This window comes from Hemitrygon akajei, chromosome 17, assembly GCF_048418815.1.
Source record: "Hemitrygon akajei chromosome 17, sHemAka1.3, whole genome shotgun sequence".
In the NCBI taxonomy this organism is placed as follows: domain Eukaryota; kingdom Metazoa; phylum Chordata; class Chondrichthyes; order Myliobatiformes; family Dasyatidae; genus Hemitrygon; species Hemitrygon akajei.
In genome coordinates this window covers 54,289,109-54,304,518 of record NC_133140.1, presented here as the reverse complement: position 1 = coordinate 54,304,518, position 15,410 = coordinate 54,289,109, and the positions used below count along the sequence as shown (strand labels likewise).

At 37.8% G+C, this 15,410-nt stretch overlaps 1 protein-coding gene across 1 annotated transcript in view; it reads right to left on the bottom strand.

The window, feature by feature from the left end:
- Positions 1–11,766: 11,766 nt before the first annotated feature.
- The window catches only part of dpy19l3 (dpy-19 like C-mannosyltransferase 3), a 58,309-nt gene continuing 54,665 nt past the window's right edge, over positions 11,767–15,410 (bottom strand). The window contains exon 19 of the mRNA XM_073070137.1: positions 11,767–13,587. Coding sequence (XP_072926238.1) covers positions 13,417–13,587 — 171 coding nt within the window. The 3' untranslated portion in view covers positions 11,767–13,416. The remainder of the gene's footprint in view (positions 13,588–15,410) is intronic.

The window sequence follows — 15,410 nt, the reverse complement described above, 5'->3', positions numbered from 1 at the left end:
TGCTGTTAATGTCTTTTAAATAGTTAAGTTAAAATAAATATTTCAAAATAACAGAAATAAAAAAGTAGTTACATAGTGTTCATGGTTTCAATGTCCATTTAGAAAATAGATGGCAGAGGGGAAGAAGCTGTTCTGAATTTATTTTTCGGTATTTGCCGTTTGTCGTCTTTTGTGGATTGGTTGCTTGTCAATGTTTGTGTGTAGTATCTGGTGATACATAGGTACACTGATAATAAATTTCCTTTGAACTATGAGCCTACTGTGACTCATATCCTGAATTAAGGGCAAGAAAACTCAACTGCCAAATGGAGCCAACTCCTTTTGTTGCATGGTTGCAAGCCACATTGTGAGCCACCATTAACTTGTTCAAAGTTTGAAGTAAACTTATTATCAACACACATATACAGTATGTCACCATATACTAGCCTGAGATTCACTCTCTTGCAGACATTCATAGTAGAACAAAAAATACAACTGAATTAATGAAAAACTATACAGAAATAGAATTCACTGAAGCCTGAAAGGATAGGCCTTGTACTCAACATCTGTAAGTCAAATACCATTTAGATATTTAGCCAAGGTGTAGAATATTGGCCTTTGTCAATGAAGATTCACAGCAAGATTGTATAAGACGTGGACAATGAAATATCATAGGAGTAACACACACAAAGTACTGGAAGAATTCAGCAAGTCAAGCAGCATCTACGGATGGAAATAAACAGTCACATATTGGGTTCAGACCCTTCAGCAAGACTCAGAGGACATGTTTGTTGCTCAAAAGTTCCAGCAGCTACAGAATCTCTTGTGTCACAGATAACAGAGGAGCCGGAGGCGATATCAAGTTAGACATTAATGATGCATTTCACTATCACCTGCAATGTTCTAGCACAACCTTACACTTAACACAAAACTTAGTTTATCATGCGCCAATGATCTGTCCTGTCCTAGAGTTGGATACCTACAGTAGACACCTTAAAACATTTAGAGGGGGGAAAAACAACAAGAATTTCTCTACAAATCTTCCAAATTCACTGAAAGCATAAGCAAATAAATCAATCAATCAGTGCACTCCCCAGAACAATATTCATAAGAATTAAGCCTTGTATACAGTCAGTTGCTTTATTAACTAGCTAGAATTCACATACCCAAAGCCTTGCTTCCCAAAACCGGCATTCTATACAATCAGAGAAGAAATTACCAGGAAGATAGAGAAAACAATTTGAGGATGACCCAGGAGCCTTGTTTTTAAAAAATGCACCAGGCCCACAGATAATTGGGAATCTCTGACCCATGATAACTCAAAGTGGAAAGGAACATTCAGAATTATGGGAGAATTCTGAGCCTATGCATCAGGAAAACACACAAGCCCTACTGAAACAACAAACTACCTGCGTCTCAATGTCACCAAGACCAAGGAGATGGTGGTGGACTTTAGGAGATCTAGGCCTCATATGGAGCCAGTGATCATTAATGGAGAATGTGTGGAGCAGGTTAAGACCTACAAGTATCTGGGAGTACAGTTGGACGAGAAGCTAGACTGGACTGCCAACACAGATGCCTTGTGCAGGAAGGCACAGAGTCGACTGTACTTCCTTAGAAGGTTGGCGTCATTCAATGTCTGCAGTGAGATGCTGAAGATGTTCTATAGGTCAGTTGTTGAGAGCGCCCTCTTCTTTGTGGTGGCGTGTTGGGGAGGAAGCATTAAGAAGAAGGACGCCTCACGTCTTAATAAGCTGATAAGGAAGGCGGGCTCTGTCGTGGGCAAAGTACTGGAGAGTTTAACATCGGTAGCTGAGCGAAGGGCGCTGAGTAGGCTACGGTCAATTATGGAAAACCCTGAACATCCTCTACATAGCACCATCCAGAGACAGAGAAGCAGTTTCAGCGACAGGTTACTGTCGATGCAATGCTCCTCAGACAGGATGAAGAGGTCAATACTCCCCAATGCCATTAGGCTTTACAATTCAACTGCCAGGACTTAAGAACTTTTTTTAAAGCTATTATTAATGCTTTTTGAGTTAGTGATTTAGATGCATATCATATTATTACTGAGTTAAGTATTGTATGTAATGAGTTTTTGCTACAACAAGTGTATGGGACATTGGAAAAAAAAGTTGAATTTCCCCATGGGGATGAATAAAGTATCTATCTATCTATCTATCTATCTATCAAAATGTTCAGTGCATTGAATGTGGCTCAGAAGGAAGGTGTGTTGGCAGTGGGGTGCAAGAGAGAAGTGTAGTAGTGATAGGGGATTCCATAATTAGAGGAGCAGAAAGCAGATACTGGATGGTACGTAGTCTCCCATGAGCCTGGATCAGGGATGCCTCAGATCGGGTCCACAGCAATCCAGAGGGTCAACAGCTGGAACTCAAGGTACTATTGGTCCTAACAACATATGTAGGAAAAGGGAGGAGGTCCTGAAGAGAGAATATACAGAGTTAAGTAGAAAGCTGAAAAGTGGTATCTCCAAGATAGTAATCTCTGGATTGCTGTCTGTGCCATGTGCCAGTAAGTGCAAGAATAGGATGATTTAGCAAATGAATGTGTGGCTGAAGAATATGGGCAGAGCAGCATTTCGGATTTCTGGATCATTGGGATCACTTTTGAGAAAGGTGTGACCTATACAAAAAGGATGGGGTACGCCCGAACCAGAGTGGGACCAATATCCTTGCAGGCAGGTTTACTAAAGCCATTGGAGAGGGTTGAAACTAAGTTGGCACAGGGGTGGGAACCACAGTGAGAGGGCTGAGGATGTGTCAGTCGGTATACCACTAGACACAGTTGTGACTGTGAGGAAGGACAGGCAAATAATAAGGCAAAATTGCAGGCAGTGGAATGAGTTAAAATGTAACAGGGGGACAAAATCAAAAAAGGTGATGAACCCAGGTATATTTGAATACACACACTATACAGAATAAGGTCAATGATCTTGCAGCACAGTTAGAGATTGGCAGGTGACATTGTGAGCATTTCTGAGTCATGGCTGAAAGAAGATCAGAGTTGGAAGCTTAACATCCAAAGATAAACATTGTATTAAAAAGGACAGACAAGTAGGCAGCAGGGATGGGGGGGATCTGTTGATTAAAAAAAATGAAATCAAACCCTTAGAGGTGACATGGGATCAGAAGATGTAGAATCCTTGTGGGTGGAGTTAAGAAATTGCGAGGATGAAAAGACCCTGATGGGAGTTATACACAGGCTTTCAAACAGTAGCCAGGATGTGGGCTACAAATTACAATGGGAAATAGAAAGGGCATGTAAAAGGGGCAATGTTGCTACAATCATGGGGATTTCAATATGCAAGTAGGTTGGGAAAATCAGATTGATGCTAGATCCTAAGAGGTGGAACTTGTAGAATGCCTATGAGATGGCTTTTTAGCTTGGCAGTGTGGAGGATCAGAGGGATCTTGGGGTCTAAGTCCATAGGACACTCAAAGCTGCTACGCAGGTTGACTCTGTGGTTAAGAAGGCATATGGTGCATTGGCTTTCATCAATCGTGGGATTGAGTTTAAGAGACTAAAGGTAATGTTGCAGCTGTATAGGGAAGCCTTTAAAAACCAACAAAAGGCAACTAAAAAGCCAAAGAAAAGATTAAATATGAAGGTAAGCTAGTCAATAATATGAGAGGATACAAAACACTTTTTCCAGATATATAAAGTGTTAAAGAAGGATGAGAACAGATATCAGACTGCTGAAAAATGACACTGGAGAGATAGTAATGGGGGATAAAGAATTGGTGATGAACTTAATAAATATTTTGCATCAGTCTTCACTGTGGAAGACACTTGCAAAATGCCAAAAGTACTAGAGTGTCAGGGGGCAGAAGTGAGTGTTGCTATTACTGAGTAAGTGCTTTGGAAGCTGAAAATTCTTAAGGTAGATAAGTCACCTTGACCAGATGGACTACACCCCTAAATCCTGAGAGGGGTAGTATAAGAGATTGTGGAAGAATTAGTAATGATCTTTCAAACTCCACTAGATGCTGGAATGGTTCCGGAGGACTGGGGAATTGCAAATGTTACTCAACTCTTTAAGGAAGGGAAGCAGAAGAAGGGAAATTATAGGCCAGTTAGCCTGACTTCGGTAGCTGGAAAGAGGTATTTTTGAGGAAACAGGATGTCTGTAGAAGGACTTAGACTGATTGGGGAATGGGCAAGGAAGTGGCAGAAAGAATATAGTGTAGTGAAGTGCATGGTCCTGCACTTCGGCAGAAGCAATAAAGACATGTACAATTTTCTAAATAGGGAGAAAAATCAAAAATTCAAGTTGCAAAGGGCAGTTCTTGTGCTGGATTCTCGAAAGGTTATCTTGCAAGTTTAGTCAGTGGTAGGGAAGGCAAATACAATGTTGGCATTGGTCAGACCACACGGAGTATTGTGAGCAGTTTTGAGCCACTTATCTAAGAAAGGATGAGCTGGCATTGGAGAGAGTCCAGAGGGGGTTCATGAGAATGATCCCAGGAAGGAAAAGGTTAACATGTGAAGACCGTTTGATGGCTCTGGGCCTGTACTTACTGGAGTTTAGAAGAATGACACAGAATCTCATTGAAATGTATCGAATATTGAAAGGCCTAGATAAAGTGGATATGGAGAAGATGTTTCCTACAGTGGAGGAGTCTAACACCAGAGGGCACAGCCTCAGAGTCAAAGGACATCCATTTACAACAGAGATGAGGAAAAGTTTCTTTAGCCAGAGGATGCTGAATTTGTAGAATTCATTGCCACAGATAGCTATGGTGTCCAAGTCATTTGGTATATTTAAGGTGGAGATTAATAGATCTTTGATGAATCAGAGCATCAAAGGTTACAGAGAGAGGCAGGAGGATGGGGTTGAGAGGGATCAACCATGAAGGAGTGGGAGAAAGGCCTAATTCTGCTCCTTATATCTAAGGTTTTATTACAAATTTTACATTTTGCAGGGAGAATATTAGCTTTCATAGTGATTACAATATTACTACAAAGTTAAATTCAATTTCCAGGTGATTCAATCACAAGACAGTTCATTCGGAAACATACACTTGAGAAACTGCTTACACAATTTGGTCAGGATAAATCAGCAGTCTCAGTATTCTGTATACAGGTGTCCCCTGCTTTACGAATTTCACTTCACGCCACTTCGCTTTTACAAAAGACCTACATTAGTAATCTGTTTTCGCATCACAAAGAGGATTTTCGCTTTTATAAAGATTTTTCCCATATAAATTAATGGTTCTTCGCTTTATGCCATTTCGGCTTAAGAAAGGTTTCATAGGAACACTCAATGTCTGCAGTGAGATGCTGAAGATGTTCTATAGGTCAGTTGTTGAGAGCGCCCTCTTCTTTGTGGTGGCGTGTTGGGGAGGAAGCATTAAGAAGAAGGACGCCTCACGTCTTAATAAGCTGATAAGGAAGGCGGGCTCTGTCGTGGGCAAAGTACTGGAGAGTTTAACATCGGTAGCTGAGCGAAGGGCACTGAGTAGGCTACGGTCAATTATGGAAAACCCTGAACATCCTCTACATAGCACCATCCAGAGACAGAGAAGCAGTTTCAGCGACAGGTTACTGTCGATGCAATGCTCCTCAGACAGGATGAAGAGGTCAATACTCCCCAATGCCATTAGGCTTTACAATTCAACTGCCAGGACTTAAGAACTTTTTTTAAAGCTATTATTAATGCTTTTTGAGTTAGTGATTTAGATGCATATCATATTATTACTGAGTTAAGTATTGTATGTAATGAGTTTTTGCTACAACAAGTGTATGGGACATTGGAAAAAATGTTGAATTTCCCCATGGGGATGAATAAAGTATCTATCTATCTATCTATCTTTGTAAAGTGGGGGGGGGGGGGGCACCTATATAATTTAATCATCATCCAAACCGTTAAATAGCCAACAATTTGCTGGATGAACTCAGCAGCTCAACCAGCATCTGGGAGGGGAGCGCAGTGGGAGAAGAATTGTCAATGTTTTATCAAGACCAACATTTCCTCTAATTTTTTTTTACAACTGCAAGGACCATCCATTTTCCCAGTTTTACACAGCCTGAAAACTATGCGGCACTTTAAATTCTTTTTATAGTATGTGTACTAACAATATATTGAATAAAAATCATATACTTTTGATTTTATTTATTAATTGAAAGATATAATGAAACATACTACAATAAAGAGATTATTGCACATTTCATAAACTTTTTCACGTCTTTATTACAAAAACATTGTTTATAAACAGTCCTTATTAATTTTGCATCCAGATGAAGGATATGTCTTAATCCTCATTAGATCATCCAAATGTTCCACTTCTTGTCTATATTAACAGATTTCAAAATGATATTATATCAAAGGAAATCTCAGCTGCATGGCCACAAAGGCTATGTGCACGAGAGCATTTCAGTTACTGTGCGGCCATGTGTCTGTGCAGCTTAGACAGAACAGTGATCTGGACTAAGGGCAGAGAGGGGAGATCTTATGTCTAATGACTCCAGAGAGGAAAGGGAACGTGGTGAGACTAGGTCAGAGGTGCTTGGTGAATATTCTGCTATTTGCATTGACCCTTATCCTGGCAGTGATTAAAACAGATGGGCAGATCAGTGGGGCAATGGGAAAGGGAAAAGAAATAGCATGTAACTTGGAGCTTGGGTGGCCAATGCAGACAGAGTATAAGGGCTTGTTCTCTCTGATATACAAACTTTGTACATTACCTCTTGCACAAGATGGATCACACAATCTACCTCATTATGACCTTAACTGCATTGCACTTTCTCTGTATCTGCTACACTTTTATTTTGCATTACCATTGTTCTAACTTGTACTACCTCAATGAATGGTGTAACGATCTGATATGTATGAACAGTATGCAAGGTAAGTTTTTCACTGTATCTTGGTACATGGGACAATAATAAACCAATTCCAATTAATCCCTATAGACATTTGGAAATCTCTGGTTCTACAATCAAAGTGCAAAGTCATTTTCAGAATGATAGTGAAAATCTTGAGTCCATGCATTAGGAGCACAGAGAGCAGATTTTTGATTTTTTACATATATAGCAGGGAAGAAATTTGTTTTAATTACAATATTCATAAATTAGATTCAATTTACAAGTGATTCAATCACAACACAGTTAGGAAAGATGTTTGAAAATCACTTGAGATAAATTGATTTCTTTAAAGTTTCAATCAATCTCAATATTCTGTGTAGAATTTAAGGATTCCCTGACACATCTAAACAGATGTTTGAAGCATTTAACACTAAAGTTACTTTCATTTGAAGCTGTATAGATGGTAATGTAAATAAATATACCCAGGGTTACCTTTACTACATTATACTTGACTATTCCAAGTGATTTTTTTTGGCTGGTCTCTCCCACTACACAAATCAAAATTCATGTAAAATCCTGCTACTTACAAACTGACTCAAACTCTGCAAAGGAGAACCTGTAACTGAAGACAGGTGGGCATGAACAGATCATTGGTACATTCCAGATGTAATGCTGAATGCAGGAAGAGAAACAAAACATAGTTTAAATTTAACCAAAATAGTTGTAATGATTTCTTCTTGCCAAAGTGCTTTACTATGTGTTCTAAGAAGGAAGAATAATATTATTGAATTGACTTTCTTACATTCTTCACATACAAGTAAAAATCTTTACATTACATCTCCATCTAAATGTGCAATGTGCAATTTATAGTAATTTGTAATAAATAATTATGTACAACAGGACAGTCAATATAGCATAGAAATACAATTGTATCGGCATGAATTAATCAGTTTGATGGCCTGGTGGAAGAAGCCGTCCTGGAGCCTGTTGGCCTGGTTTTAATGCTGTGGTACCGTTTTCCAGATGGTAGCAGCTGGAACAGTTCGTGGTTGGGCTGACTCAGGTCTCCAATGATCCTTTGGGCCCTTTCTACGTACCTGTCTCTGTAAATGTCCTGAATAGTGGGAAGTTCACACCTACAGATGTGCAGGGCTGTCCACACCACTCCCTGCAGAGTCCTGCGATTGAGGGAATTATGTTATAGATTTAGTTCTGAAATCACAACATCAAACATAGAGCAACATGGGCTTAGCTTGCACTGATATAGATGTAATTTGCACTGCTTTCAAGTAAATGCTTGCCACAAAAAGATACACGTGTATGTAGGCCACTTGTTCTAGGTAAAAAATAGTTAACCAGGTATTGCAGCAAACAGCTGTTACCTTGCCACAGGACTGATAAAGTACTAATAAAAGTGATGAATGGCATCTTCCTACTGTGCTGGTGCACAATCCTTTGCAAATCTTTTCAACCTTTCTGTAGCCTTTGTTGTAGCTGACTACATCATCCAAATGAGGCCCCTCCACTAGAGACCTACTATTGCAAATCCCTCTTTTGCTTCTAAATTTTCCTACACATGTATAATCAGCACCATGTACTTCTGGTTTCCCTTCCTGCCATTCAGCATTACATCTGGAACCAACTGATCTGTTCTTGACCAGTTCTGCTTCTTTAATTTTTAAATTACCAGCCAAGATTGTAGGAACAGTAAAATCTAATGTAGTATAGACAGCAACCCAATCCATTTACCAACTGGAGACACCTTCCACAAAAAATCACTTCTTTCAATCACTGCAGTCCTGTAGTCTTTGCTGAACGGTCAGTTCAAACTGTGGCTTACAGGTGTTATGATCAAACTTTCTGCATCTGAGTGCTTCTCGGAATATTGCTTCAGTAAGAATTAGAGATGTAGGTTTTACTAGCAATGTAATAATTCAAAATATGCATGCTCTGAAATTCCAAAAATTCATGACTGATTTACCTCACTACCACTTTCCCCTGTCCTCCTCCTCACTGCACTTAAATCCTTTGGAACCCTAGATTCCAGGCCAGTAGAATGGGATCTGAATCCATAACTTTCTTACTCAATGCTATCTAAGCCATCTAAACTGAGCCATCTAATTAATAAACAGAGATTAAAATTGATAATTGATAGTTAGAGCTGAGTGGTGGTGAGGGCAGCAGGAAATCTGTGGTTTATTAAAAGAAACTAGGGTAGTCGGAGAAGGTATCAGAGAGAGCTATAGGTTGTCGGCGTTGATACAGGAAAGCTTGATGAGCTGAGGTAGCACTTCTTCTCCAATGGAGTTACATATACAAAACATCATTGAAGTCAGAAATAAAACATAAGGAAGGAGTGGCAGAGGACAGGATAGGATACTGTAAATAAATAGACAGTATTTGTAAACAATAATTACAAGACAAAATCTAAAGCAAATCAAGTTTTGTAGGTGTCAATAAAACATATATAAAAGAAAATGATTCTCACCAAAATCCTGCGTAAATTTTAGGTCTTCTGGGCGAATGTCCTTTTTACTTTCAAAAAGTATATTTTCAAACTGTCTTTCTGATGGATCACAATACAGAATTGCAAAGATGTTTCATGAAGCTGAACAAAGTTTCCAACACCATCTCAATTCACTTCAAAATTAATCAAGAAACAGCTTGAGCCTTCGCACCAGAGGGCAGCACACTCCAGCTTAGAGTCAGAATCAAACAGCATACAAAATGATTCTTCTGCACTGAAAATGAAAAAAAAACCACACTAATCCCATTTCATTCCAACCACATTCCTTCAGATCCCACCACTCGAGGCAATTTACAGAGGCTAATAAACGATGTGAACACCTCTGAGAAGTAGGAGGAAGCCAGAGTAAACACACATATTCAGGAGAATATGCAAACGCCACATGACAGCACTGGAGTTCGCGATTGAACCTGGGCTGTTTAAGCTGAGTACTAGTTGTACTACTGTGCAAGACATAAATAAAAATCTGAAAGAACAGAAAATGCTAGAAACATTAAGCAGTCAGGCATCATATGTGGAAAGAGGAACTAAGTAAACATTAATAAGTTAAATTGCAGAAGGGTTAAGAGTGGGATAGATAGAACTAGATGGAATATCCCTGTTATTCTGGGCCCAGGATTTCTGTGTGTGTAAACTGTTAATGGGCAGACCAGTGTATCCAGTAAGACAGGTCCTTGCTCACTCACCACCCCACACTGCAGCTTTCAATTTCATTACCTGATTCTCAAGTCTTGACCAACACTCCCACCACTTATCGCTCCCCCAAACAAGGTCACAGCCATTCACTCCACTTCTGCCACACTGACTGGGCCCATCCCAATACCGTATTGACTTTGCATGTTAGGCACCACTGAAGTTCCTAGCAGCAGGCCCACTGCAATCATACAGGGCACTTTTTACACTCCGGTCTCTATGCTGGAAATCTTAAGCAAATTGTTAAAAGGTGCCGCAAAAAAGTCTTATGGAAGCAAATGAAGAAAAAGAGTAGAGGTAGAGGACAAAAGATTAAAAAAGTTGTTCCAATTATAAAGAATAGTAATACTAGAATTTTAAATTGAAAATTTAATGATTAAGATGTTTCTCCTGTCTCAATCCAACTATTTCAGGCAAAAACAATGTTCAAATAATGTCTTTTTCTGCAAAACAAACTATTTCAATGCCAGAGGAGTGTGTATTTACTGCTTTTATGCAGTAGAGTGCAAACTATTTGATAAATCTGCAATCCTATGTATAAATTATAAATCTCAATTATCATGATGTCATAGCAAGACTGGTGGTAATTCTGTGGAAGCTTATCAGCTCTACCTATGTTGCTTATTAATACAAATACTGCTTTTTTTAAGTGGTATCTTTCAACTATTGCAGTTCAAAAATGTAATGCCTCTCTCTCCTCTTTAATGCATTAGTAAATGCTGTCTACTAACAGTAACAACTGGGCCTTTAAGGATACAGCATTGTATGGAAAACTCATTTGTCACTGAAATATTAGACGCTTCTTCCCCCTTCATACACCAGCTGCAGAACTTTCTGTATTCTGCTTTTGCCAAAGATGAGATAATGCCCAACAAGGATCAGTTTGTTTGGTTTCAACTTTAAATAAGTACTGATTTCTATAGCAGATTTAGTCCATTAAGTTAATCTAAATGCTTTACTTTGCTCTTCCTCACATTAGGACAAGCTAATTTCTGCTCCCCTCCCCATCTCTTCCCTTGTCCCACTCATTCAGGATAAGCATTTCCTTACGGCTGAAGGGTACATCACAACAGCAGTCTGAATGTGGCACAAGAGCAAGCTGGTAAGGATGTGGGAAACCTTCAATGGATTAGTACATTATGCGGCCACTTTATTATGTACCTGCTATATCTAATAAAGTAGTCAGAGTGTATGTTCATGGTCTTCTGCTGTTGTGACCCATACAATTCAAGATTCGATGTGTTGTGCATTCAAAGTTATTCTTCTGCAAACCACTGTTGCAAAACGTGGTTATTTGAGTTACTGTTGCCTTCATGTTGGCTTGAACCAGTCTGGCCATTCTCCTCTGACCTCTCTCATTAACAAGGCATTTTGCCCACAGAAATGCCACTGACTGGATGTTTTCTTTTTGTTTTTCACACCATTTTCTGAAACTGTTGTGCGTGAAAATCCCAGAAGATCAACAGTTTCTGAGATATTCAAACCATCCCATCTGGCACCAACAATCATTCTACAGTCAAAGCTGCTTAGATCACATTTCGTTCCCATTCTGATGTTTGGTCTGAATCACAACTGAACCTCTTGACCATATATGCATGCTTTTTATATATTGAACTGCTGCCACGATTGGCTGATTAGATATTAGCATTAAGGAGCAGGTATACAGGTGTACCTAATGAAGTGGCCACTGAGTGAATACTATTAATACATTATATTCCTTAGTATAAAAGACTTAAAAAGAAAACTAATTTCTCAGTCCATTTATATTTTGCAGCTATGAGATTAAACACTGTGAACACAATATGAAAGATTCCCAAACATTTGTTTTAAAGAGATCACAGAATTTATAAGTTTAAACATTGACTCATCTTTACACTTCCCTTTTTAGATAATTGTCCAAGGCATTTATAACCAAAGATATACATTTTGTGACAAAGAACATCTATTAGAATGTATTTATAATTTCTTAAAAGTTTGCATGAAACAATGCTGTGGTTTGAATTTACTAAAGTCAGAGTTTCTATTTCAAAATTCATATTTGATATACAATGTGATTAAAACAAGCAACATTCATAGAGTACAGTATTCCGTAGTTGATCATAATGACATTGTTAAATTCAAGTATCAGTGCTGAAACTCAATTAGTTCTCTTAATAATTGTCATTTAATAAAAAGTTAAATTGTTAGCATTTTTCATACAAAGAGCTTAAAACTGATAGAATAACCTAAGTAATTGTGTGACATATGTGTAACTTCAGAAAAATTAGTGTAGAACAATATGAACAAAATTGCTCTTATCCTTCAGTATGGCTCTTATCTGGTGTGAAAACAGATACAATACCAACAGTTTAAGACTGTAGTCTACTCTGCTGAAACAATGGACCAGGGGTTAAACGATTAGTTAGAAGGGATGACTGAAGGTTACTGTCAAAGAAAGGAGAAAATTACCTGGTATTGTCTAGAACATCAAACATGTGACAAATCAGTTTTTCATACATGCAATAACCTTTGTCAAAGATTACAATTACTGTATTACAAAATTCTATTGCAGAAAATTCTGTACGATTTTACATTCATCCTAAATAAAAACACAGTGCTTAATTTTATTATCACTTTTTGACCAATATCAGTTCGGAATGTAAGTAATGCATAAGATCCTTGCTGTGAACTAGTATGAATCAAAGGTCTTGAGCTTGATTTTGCTAGTTATCAGTGAGAATGTTTAATAACTTTAAAATATTCAAAATATAACTGAGGAGCAACAGTATAATAAAACTTTTTACAGTTCATTACCAACCAACAAATTTAATCATTCGTTACTACTTAAGTACAATTTTTCATAATTTACACTATAAATAATCTACTAAACATTATCAGTAACTAAATCCTCAACTTCATCTACAGGAATAAATGTAAAAAATAATGTAGTAACAATCTAAGTGATCCCTTCATGCATGAATGTGTAGAGAAAAGCTATTAAAAATTAATGCTGTTAAGAATATCTAAGAATTCAAATAAATGCATGAAGATGATGCTAACACTTTTGAGTAACAGAAATTCTGCAATAGTGCCTTGCAAATAAATAACAATTTATGGAATATAATACAAATGAGAAACAGTGTCGAGTAAAATTCTTGCTCCAATATAGTAAGTGAAATATAAATAAATGCAACAGAGAACTACTTCAAGCAAAAGGTTTCACTGATATTGAATATTACATTTTGTACCGAAATAGGAATCAATAAGCATTAATTGCAATTCTCTGAAGGAACAGAGCTTACAACCTCAGATACAAGGTTAGATTCTTATATAAATTTGACTTTGCTTTACCTTTGTCAAAACCAGTATCTATCATCTGCTATGTAATATTGAAAAGTTACAAAATTTTACTTCCACTAAGGTTGGGCCTTCTTTTTCTTTAGCTTGTAGACATGAAAAGTTTTGTTTTTAAATACACGAGTGAAATAGGAAGAATACAGAGGTGCATTAGATTTGATTTCATCACAGAAGCGTGGATGAGGAGAAGTCTCTAAATCCGGATCATTTTCTCCAGGACCGTCCATCACCTGAAAAATAGAGGATTTTGATTTTTATCTCTAGTTACAAGGTTATTATTTTTGCAATAGAAAAAACATTAAAGGCTTCAGAATAAATGCATTGAGTGCTCAAAATAAGTTGTTCCAATCCGAATTATTACCTACTGGTGAGACTCCAAATCATGTTAATGTGCATGTAGTCAATATTAAATAGACATAGTCAATCCTGATATTAGAATTTCACCTAATTTAATGCTACACAACATCTTTGATGGTGGAAGCCACACAATCAATCCTAAACACTTTCAAGAGTCTCTCATGCTGATGTGGAAGCCTCAAACACCCTGAAGAATCTTCTCAGCTATCATTCCAGTGCACTCCACCTCTCTCCACATGGCAAACTCGAACACACACATCATGCAACTGACTTCTGTTACTCTTTGTAATTTCAGTAGGTGTGTGATTTTTGGATTTTGGTTGTACAACTTTCTTTCTTAAAAATGGTACAAAAGTTCAGTACAATGGGAGCAAAACTGTAAGTGACCTAATATTGTTTTGATAAGTAAATGAACGAATGGATTACTGAAAACCACTTGGTATAAATAATTTTCAGGTCATCTGGATTATAACCGAATATTTCTTAACTTTTAGTATCAAAGTAGTCAGTTCTATAACTGATGACAATATGACAACTGAATTACTGGAAATGGTAGGGATAATAATTAAAGAAATGTTAAATACCGGTATATTAGATGCAAATACTTCCAGCATCAAAAAGCACAGTGCTGGAATGGGTCAGTAGGTTATGCCATATTTTTGGAGGCAAAAGGCGCAAGTCAACACTCTGGGTGAAGACAATGTAACAGACTGACAAGGAGAGGAAAGGTTACCCAACTATTCCAGTTACTCATCTAATCTTCTTCTCTTTTTGTCCACCTTTCCCATCCCTGTCCCCATTCTGTCCATGATCCTCTCCCTACAGTGGTGCTAGAAAGGTTATGAACCAGATACAATTTTCTCCATTTCTGCATAAAAATTACCTAAAATGTGATCAGATCTTCACGCAAGTCCTAAAACCCAAAAAAGAACCCAATTAAATAAATAATGCAAAAAACTTATTTTTTTATTTAGAGAGAAAAATGATCCAATATTACATGTATTTGTTGGAAAAAGTATGTGAACCTCAGGGGTAATGCCTTCTACAAAAGCTATCTGGAGTCAGGTGTTCCAATCAATAAGATGAGATTGGAGGTGTAGGTTGTAGAGATGTCCTGTCCTATAAAAAAGACACACAAAGTTACATTACTGACAGAGCCTGCTCTTCTCAAGAAAGATCTGTTTATGTGCACAATGCCTTGATCAAAACAACTTTCCGAGAACCTTACAAGAATTGTAGCGATGCACGAAGCTGGAAAAGGCTACAACAGCATTTCTAAAGATCTGAGTGTTCATCAGTCCACAATCAGAGAAATTCTCTACAAATGGGGGAAACTCAGTACTATTGCTACTCTCCATAGGAGTGGGAATCCTGTGAAGATCACACCAAGAGCACAACGTGCATTGTTGAAGGAGGTGAAAAAGAACCCAAGGATAACAGAAAAAGACCTGCAGAAATCTCTAGAACTTGCTAAATTCTCTGTTCATGTGTCCACTGTAAGAAAAATACTGAACAAGAATAGTGTTCCTGGAACGATGCCATGGAGGAAACCACTGCTCTCAAAAAAAAACATTGCTGTACGACTCAAGTTTGCAAAAGAACACCTGCATGTTCTACAATGCTTCTCATCTGTTCTGAAGACAGATGAAACAAATGTAACCCTTAGGTTCAGCCAGCATGAGTTTATCTAGGGTAA